The sequence below is a fragment of the Marmota monax genome, unplaced genomic scaffold, assembly GCF_021218885.2.
Source record: "Marmota monax isolate L192 unplaced genomic scaffold, Marmota_monax_Labrador192_F-V1.1 WCK01_AAM20220418_F8-fsc00037, whole genome shotgun sequence".
Taxonomy (NCBI): domain Eukaryota; kingdom Metazoa; phylum Chordata; class Mammalia; order Rodentia; family Sciuridae; genus Marmota; species Marmota monax.
Genome location: NW_026693245.1, coordinates 6,800,303 through 6,809,349, shown reverse-complemented (window position 1 = coordinate 6,809,349; position 9,047 = coordinate 6,800,303). Strand labels below are relative to the sequence as shown.

General features: G+C 35.9%; 1 protein-coding gene across 1 annotated transcript; it reads left to right on the top strand.

Annotated features, from left to right (window-relative positions):
* The first annotated feature begins 430 nt into the window (after positions 1 to 430).
* On the top strand, positions 431 to 8,940 carry Mocs2 (molybdenum cofactor synthesis 2). The gene is made up of 6 exons (XM_046456277.2): positions 431 to 451; positions 2,501 to 2,593; positions 3,524 to 3,651; positions 4,265 to 4,415; positions 5,261 to 5,384; positions 7,611 to 8,940. The coding sequence occupies exons 3-6, from the start codon at positions 3,531 to 3,533 to the stop codon at positions 7,677 to 7,679; spliced, it is 465 nt and encodes a 154-aa protein (XP_046312233.2). The 5' UTR covers positions 431 to 451; positions 2,501 to 2,593; positions 3,524 to 3,530; the 3' UTR covers positions 7,680 to 8,940.
* The last annotated feature ends 107 nt before the right edge of the window (positions 8,941 to 9,047 follow it).

Here is a 9,047-nt window from a genome sequence, read left to right as displayed (position 1 = left end):
GACCAAAGACCAATGGAAAGCCCATGTTCTGATTAGAAAATTTTTGGTGTGAATGTTGCCACTAGTGTAGTTTTTGTTTGTTTACAGCATTCATTAAAGAGTTGTTAGCATTTTAATGTGTTCTTTGCAACGAATAAGTGTGTTCTTCAGTGGTTGGATCCTTTCTCCAAAGAGTATGACTTAATTAGTAACTTTGCAGGTGATGTTTCATATAGTAATATTTATGCAATGTCTTTAATAATACAGCTGAAGAGATTTGATGCCTATCACACCTTGATACTTCTCACCAAACTTTTTCTCCTCCAGATTGGCTGATGTTAGAAATCAAGTGATATTCGCAGTTCGTCAAGAATATGTAGAGCTGGGAGACCAGCTCCTCCTCCTTCACCCAGGAGACGAAATTGCCATTATCCCCCCCATTAGTGGAGGGTAGTGCTTTTGAACTATCTAGGTATGTGAGATTTGTTTTTCTTAATGAGTCTTCTGGGGAAGGGTCGAACAGATGATAACTTGTATGTGGTTTGTTGTTACAGTATATTCTTTGTAATTGCACCAGTTCATTTTTTTCTTTTTTCCTGTATTGGGGATTGAACCCAAGGACACGCAACCACTGAGCCGTGTCTTCAGCCCTTTTTATTTTTTTTAATTTGAGACAGGGTTACCCTAAATTGCTTCGGGACTTGCTAAGTTGCTGAGGCTGGCTTTGAACTTGTGATCCTCCTGCCTTAGACTTCCAAGCTGCTGGGATTACTGGCATGCGCCATCATGCCTGGCTTGTACCAATTCTTTGTTGATACTGTTGCTCTTTCTTGATATAATTTTAAATACCTCCCTACCATCCTTGCATCAACTCTATTTTAAGCGGTTTACATGTGATCATTATATTCATTTAACATATTTTATTGAGATATTTTGTGTGTTGGGCACAGTGCTAGACTAAAGTATTGATATACATATTTTACTGGTGGAAAAACTGAAATTCAGAGAAGTTACAAAAAATTTGCCTTTGGTCACATATCTAATAAGTGGCAGAGCCAAATTGGAATTCATATTATTGAACTCTGTACTTTTTTTTTTTAACAAATGTACTTAAGAATACTAGATAATAGCTTTTGTGGGGTGCAGAGAAATGTAGGAAAATTACACAGCTAGAAGATCAAAAGATCACTGTGCCTGAAAAGAAAACTTACCATTGTGGAAGTATAAAGGAATAGTTCTGTTGTTATAGCTGTGTATAGGTGTATCCATTGACATCTGCTAAATCTTAGTCTTTCCAAGTAACTTAATCCATATTGGAGTAGGTCGAAGTGTAAGAACATTCTTCAATATAGTGTGAGATATCATGCTTTTCTTATGTATAAAGAGACAGAATGAAGCTTACTTTATTGCCAACTGAATAATAAAATGAGGTAGAAATCAATCATTCCTGATTAAAAACTCTTTGGAAAGAAAAAAAGATGTAACTTTGATAGGGATTTTATCCAAAATCAATAGTAAACATCATACTCAATGGCAAACCTTGGTTCCATTAGAGAAAGGAGCAAGCCAAGAACTCCTATTTAATTTTTTGCCCACTTTTCCCAACTTTCTCAGAGGGCAGTGCCACAAAAAATTGCAGAATTAGTCTGTACAGTGGATTGCCCAGCATGGCTACATTTAGGGACCTTTCTCATACCTTCATCTGGTATCTAACAAATTCTTTGTTAGATATGCATCTCAGTTTTATATGCACACTGTAATTACCTTATCACCATTGTGATTTTAGAAGATTCTAAAATGCTGGTTTTCAGAGCTTGGAATTTATTCAGAACACAATAGACTGCCATGAAAGGTGTGTGTGTGTATGTGTGTTTGTGTGTGTGTGTAATGACTGTAGCTGTTCTTTGGAAAGATTAGAAAGATTACTCAACAGCATTGCATATTATGTGGATACTTTTGTCAGGATTTATGTTATGAAATTTTAGAATCTGCTAGTTAGGTTTTAGTAGTCTTGTACAGTAAAAAGTTTTTGAGAGTGTACTATGATTTGGAGCACAGATATCACATTTTGGTTACCTGTTTAAAAGCAAGAAGAACAGGTGTAAGAAGCTTCTGTGGCACATACAGCATTTGAAATGCCCTGGAAACTAGTGGCATATATAAGTAATTGTACTTTTCAGGAGTTAGAAGGAGATAAGGTAATATAAATTAGGTTTACTGAGAGTTCTTTGTTAGAATTTCAGCACCTTGAAGAGTCCATAATTTCTCTAAGCCTCCTTTCATTTTTCAATTAAGGTGAAATCTCCAGGATTTGTAATCATACTTCTCAGGGTCTGGAAGGTCCTACCTCCCTGTCCAGCCTCAGGTCTTCCTCTCTCCTTTGCTCACTGTGCTTAGGTCTCCTGGAGGTTCTGAATGTATCAAACTCTTTCTTGTTCCAGAACCTTCACATTTGCTAGTCCCGTCTCTTTATTTGGGGATCTATCCCATTTCATCACATGGCTGCCTTCTTGTCTTTTAGGTCTCCCTTTGAAATCTTCCCTCTTGAAGGAGACCTTTGGGATCCCTTTTCTCTAATAGCCCCCACACTTTGTCTCAGAACCTGTTTATTTCCGTAAGTTATCCCCATTTATGATTCTTCTTTATTACTTTGTTTCTTCCCTTGGGATACAACATCCTGATGACAGAAGCCTATGATTTTTTTTTTGGGGGGGGGGCGGGTACTGGGGATTAAACTCAGGGGCATTCAAGTACTGAGCCACATCTCCAGCCCTATTTTGTATTTTATTTAGAGATGGGGTCTCATGGAGTTGCTTAACATCTTGCCAGTTGCTGAGGCTGGCTTTGAACTTGTGATCCTCCTGCCTGAGCCTGCTGAGTTACTGGGATTACAGGCATGCGCTAGCACACCCAGCTGGGCCTGTGATCCCCCAACCCCTGGGTCTGTAACTAATGTCACAGTCTCTGACACTGTATATGTAATACTGTTTGATGAATTAAATGCAAAATACATGCAAAAGCCTTTGTACAACACCTGGGTAAAAGGTGTACAGTTTATTCTCTATTTCTTCTATTACTTAACTGGGGTCATACCTCAGTGTGAAAGCAACGAAGTTCCTGTGGAAGTCACTGTCACTTTTGCTTTCCCTGTCTTCTTTTTGGATAAAGGAAAAGGCAGTCTGGGTGTGGTGCTTGGTTACATAGTGATTAGAGGTGAATTGAATGAAGGCAAAGGTGGTAATATTTCAACTATACCATGATGGAAGATACAGGTAGCAATTGCAGAGTTGCAATAAATTGACAGAAGAGCTGTGTTACATTACAGTGACCATACTTATATTGAATTACTTTTTACACATGCCTGATTCATTAGGGCTATTTATGAATATAGCAGTTATACTAAAATTTTACATTTGCTTGTTTTTATCACCCAGATCAATCATGTCTCCTAACACATCTGATGTAGAGAAAATATAAACAGTTCATAAGTTGAGGGTTTTGCTTCTAGTATTTGTACTAAAGTTTATTAATATCTTCTTTCCAGAAAAGATATGGACAAAGTTGAAGAGACATCTAAAGATATAATAAAATTTACTGCTGAGAAACTTTCTGTGGATGATGTCTCCCAGTTAGTGACATCTCCTCTCTGTGGGGCAATATCCCTGTTTGTAGGTGAGTTGTATTTTAACAGTGTCTATTGACTGCACGTGGCAGTAGAAATCAGTTAGGGCTGTCCCTCTTCAGCATTAATAGTCAGAGGACTTTGAGCGATAAACCGTGATTACCCATGAAAATGGGTAGAAATTGTTTTAGTGTTCATTTTGTTTATTTTAATAACCTTCAGATTAACCTATATCAAAATACCAGGCATTAAAAGGGTATGATAGAAGTCATTGCTAGGAGAGAAAGTTGTATATTTTCCAAATGTTGAGTAAAACATATACTTGATTATAATTCTAAAAACAAAAATTTTTTTTTAAATGTCAAATGCTATTATTCATAAAAGTAATATAGCCTGTTTTGTCATGCAATTGTTTTCAGTAAGCTTGCTTAATCAGTGTTCTCTTATTTCCTTAACATTTTTGGGATGATTATCTGTGATTTTCCTAATCAAGTTTTGTTCTTAGGAAATTTCAAAGCAATTTTCAGACAAAAATTTATGCTGTTTATTTACAATTTAAATATAATCCTTTTAACTCAACCATAATCCTTTTAAATTCTGTTAATGTGTTATTTCTATTGTCCGGGGAAAGCCTAATTGTTTCTTCTTTTTTTTTTTTTCTAGGGACTACAAGAAATAACTTTGAAGGAAAAAAAGTCATTAGCTTAGAATATGAAGCATATCTACCAATGGCAGAAAATGAAATCAGAAAAATTTGTAGTCACATTAGGCAGAAATGGCCAGTCAAGCACATAGCAGTGTTCCATAGACTTGGGTATGATTTTCTTTACCAGTTTTGAAGTTGAGCATGATTGTTTTCCATATTTGTACGAATGCTGTTTCTGTAATCTTAGGAGTCCTATGTTACCATAAGAGGAAGGTTTGAATATTTTTCTGGAGGACAATGAAGATAGTTCCCAGTACCTTAAAGGCTACTTGTTGGGTTGTAATTTTGGAGAGCCCTTACTGTCTCTTTTGCTGTAACAAAGTGCAAATGTGCCAAGATTTTCAGACCCTGGGGCTAAGAGCCTATGTTAAAGTCCTTGAGGTCTTTTGAGAGTTGTCTTATGGTCTGCACTCTGTTTATATAAGAATCTGTTATAGATCTGAATCATTGAAGTAATTTGCCTTTTTATAAAACTAAAAAGATTAGAGTGCAAAACTTTAAAAAGAATCAGCAGTTAAGCCTATATCTGTTATGTTGTTATTTTGTTGTTAATTATACTTTTGTTAATAACCAGTATTTTTATTAATAACAAGCATGATCAGCCTATTCCTTAATATCGTTTGCTATTTATTATTTAAATAATAAATCAACTTTGTAGCTTTAGGAGTTACCTGGCAGTGTGCTTTGTTAGAGTCAGATATTTATTGGGTCAACAAAAGGACTCTTTTTTTTTCTTAGTCCTTTACAAAGGGGATTTGTGGATAGTTGCTAACAAATTGGCCACAATATCAGCCTCAGCATCCCCTCTGCTGAACACAACTGGAATGAATTACTGTTTTCTAATTAAATTGGATGTTTTAAATAGAACTACCATATGTTCTAATGTATAACTGGATTTTTTCCTACATGCATATTAGGAGGTGATGGTAATTTTTTTCATCATCTTTTTTAAGTTTGGTTCCAGTGTCTGAAGCAAGCATAATTATTGCTGTGTCCTCAGCCCACAGGGCTGCATCCCTTGAAGCTGTCACCTATGCCATTGACACTTTAAAAGCCAGGGTGCCCATATGGAAAAAGGTAGGTTAAGAAGTTGCCTTATTTTGCCATGTGGATATTATTTTTCTTAGGAATTCTTTGATAAAGCATGGGGAATAGGAAAACAGACACAATTTGTACTTATGCACTTTCCTTAATAATTGAATCTTGTTTTCTTTATATGTAAAACAGAACATTTATGTATATCTCCCTTCCAAGTTTGTTAAGCTTGACAAACACAGGCCCCAAAGAATGCATGGCACAAAGCAGGCCCAGCAAGCAGAAGCAGTTAGAATTTGTAGACGGCAGTGTTCTCTGAGATTCAGCAGTGTTCTCTGGGATTCAGCAGTGTTCTCTGGGATTCATGGGTGAAGTATTCCCTTGGAAGAATCCCCTTCAATTAGAGGGTCTTTCTTTTGCAGAGTTGTACATAGTCTCTGACTACTTAGGCAATGGCTAAAATAGAAATTCCTCAGGGCAAAAGAGCTTTTTCTAAAGCTTCTTCTTTATATGAAAGAAATAAATAAAAGGGTTAGATATTGCTGTCTCTGAGAAATGCATAGTGAGTGAATTTAAAAGCATAAATAGAAAATCATAGCTTATTTTTTGTCAATAAGTCAAGCACAAGCATTTCTCTATTTAAATAGAGCATTCTAAACTCCTCTAATTTCTCCCCTGGTTTAGGAGCATTAACAGTGGCATTGTTCTGTATTTATAAACACGTGTAATTATACTTCTAACCACAGAGTTGCCCATAGCAGTATGGCTATTGGCAAAGCTGAGGAATTAATGAGCAGCTCAGGGGATCAGAAGAGCAGAGGAGAGGAGAGGGCCAAGGCTTTAAAGGGTGAGTCTTCTGTCCTTTTAGGAGCTTCTGGCCTCAGTCAGTAGGAAAGATGAGCAAGTAGGACTCTGAGCCAGGGCCTAAGGAGTTTCATATCCTAATTTTCTGAATAAAATCTAAAATGTATTATTAGGTTTCAGATTTTAGGAAATAGTTGGGGATTAGAGGATAGGATATATGAAAGGAAGCTTAGTAAAGCCCAGATGTATTGTTGCTTTGCTATGAACAAGGCAATCATAGGCTTTTTACAGAGCCTAAGGCAGGCCCTGGAAGAAGGAGAGGTAGGAAAGGCATTTCAAAATGAGCTTCCAGCCTAGGCAGCAGGGATGGCTTTCTTTACCAAGGATAAAGGAGTTCACAGTGAGCCAACAGAAAGTAGAAGAGGGGGTAGCCCCAGGAAGTAAAGGCAAAGGGCAGGAGTTGAGACATACTGTCATTTTTAGGCTTTAAGGACCAGCTGGGTTTTCTATTTGCTTTTCTCTCTCTGTAGAGGGTTGGGGGAATTGTGTGTATTCAGTGATTATGTCCATGAGAGTTAAGAGCTTACAGGGAATGATAAGCTCACCAAATGGAACCAACAGGATACAAGTGCCCAGTCTTCATTAGATGGAGCTGAGAGGCCATTCAGACCAAGAATGCAAAATGGCTGTTTTGAGGAAACTCAGCTCCAAAAGAATTCAGAAAAGCAATTCAGAAATTTATCAGAAAATTTAACAAAGAAATTGAAATAATGAAAACAATTTTGAAAAAAGAGAGAGATCCTGGAGCTGAAAACTACAGTGAATGAACTTAAAGTCAGTTGACTTTGGAATCCCCTCCATAGGGGTTCTGACTAGGGTGGGAAAAGAAAGCAGTGTGTTCTCTCCCCTCCTTCTACAGGGATCTGAAATCTAGTCTCAATCTAGCCTCTAGGCTTGGAGATCATCTGAGATATAAGAAAGTAGCCGGCAGGTAGGCTCATACTGTACTGAGCCTTTCATACCAGAGTGCGTTAGCTGCTTTCACAACTAATGGAATATCCCATTTCCCTTTGGAAAAGTGTACTGCTTAGCAATGTAAGGTAGTAGGTGTGTTGGAAATAAAAAATGTTTAAAAGTAACAACTTTCTATGTTCCCTTGCATAAACTGATGTCTCTTGTTATGGCCTGAGTGGAATTAATTACTTATTTCCTCCTGTAGTTGTACTTTGTCTTGATAGAGCTTCTGGGCTCTCATTCCTCCAATTAGGGTTGGGAGTTCTTAAGTGTAGGGAACATGTGTATTCACTTTTCTGTTCTCAGTGCCTTACATAAAAATGTTGATTGGATTATTAAAAGTGGAGCAGGTTGAAATAAATATGTTATTCATTTGTCTAATTTATTCAAATATATTTTTATTTATTAAAATGATCTATTTGGAGTACCTATTTTGGTTCTGTTTTTTAGGAACTATATGAAGAATCATCATCATCTTGGAAAAGAAACAAAGAATGCTTTTGGGCAACCAACAGTTAATCACTTACGTTTTTTCGAGCACTGAATCCTACATTTAGTAAACTTCTATTGTTGATCACATTTTGATCTTTCTTCTCCACAGTTTACTGAAGTTTATGGGACAAATGGCAAAAAAGAAAGCAAAATACGTGGATATGTAGGATGAGGGATTACTTAGGGCTAGCAATAGGGAAGAACTGTGATAATTGAGAGATGACTGTGGAGATATATCATATCCCTTCATGACTAATTTTCAATTGAAACTCAAATCTCATTGAAGTATGGCCCCCTCCTCACTACTTCCATGCCATTGCATTGATGGTGTTAATATCAGGGTATATTTTGGAAATATTGGTCGAACTGGAAAGTCATTGTCAGTTTTGATATTGTATGTTATATATTTTCAGAACATACATATTTTAAAAAAATAAACCTAAATAAACCCATGATTTTCAAAAGTAAAAAAATAGTACTTTTTTGTTTTTAAAAATTAAATAATACCTAAAATATTTTATATTGCAAAGACTTTTAGTATTTTGGAATCTGTAATTATACCATAATATTCTGTCTTATTAGTTATTAATATTTATTAATATACAAGTCAATATAAAATTATTGAACCTAGCTACCCGCCTAACTAGCAACACCTCATTGGTTTGTGTTAATATGTTAGTTGATTTTTAAAATTTGACCCATAGTTATTTAAACAAATTATATTAAGGAAATTAATGTAAGAGAAATTATATGATTATTTATTAAAGCATTTTCAGGATAGTTTTCCTTCTTATACTAAACAATGATCAAATTTTTGATTAGTCAACCTACATATGGTGTTTTGATAGATTTGAGTATAAATCCCATACAATTTTTTTTCTTAAGAGAGAGATAGAGAATTTTATAATATTTGTTTTTTAGTTTTCGGTGGACACAACATCTTTTATTTTATTTTTATGTGGTGCTGAGGATCGAACCCAGTGCCCCGCACATGCCAGGCGAGTGCGCTACCACTTGAGCCACATCCCCAGTCCCCCATACAATTTTTTATGAAAGATTTTCCAGCTTTATTGAGCTATTACAGTTCTTAAAGTAATAAAATATTGGCCTACTTTGGGCAATGGGCATCATCATAAAATTAGCATTTGCCTAATAAGAACAAAAACTGTAGTTTCAGACAATTAGGTTAAAAGTTTTCCTATTTTCTGTGACAAAAAGAAAAACCTATCTGTTGAAAACAATTTTTACCTAAGAAACTCGTTTATTCAATAAATACATATTGAATATCTGTTCTGTGCCAGACATCCATCCTTGTCTTCCAAGAAATATCACAAGGAAGATTCTGCATGTACTCTCTGGCTGGGAACTATAAGATAGCCACATCCACTTTAGGAA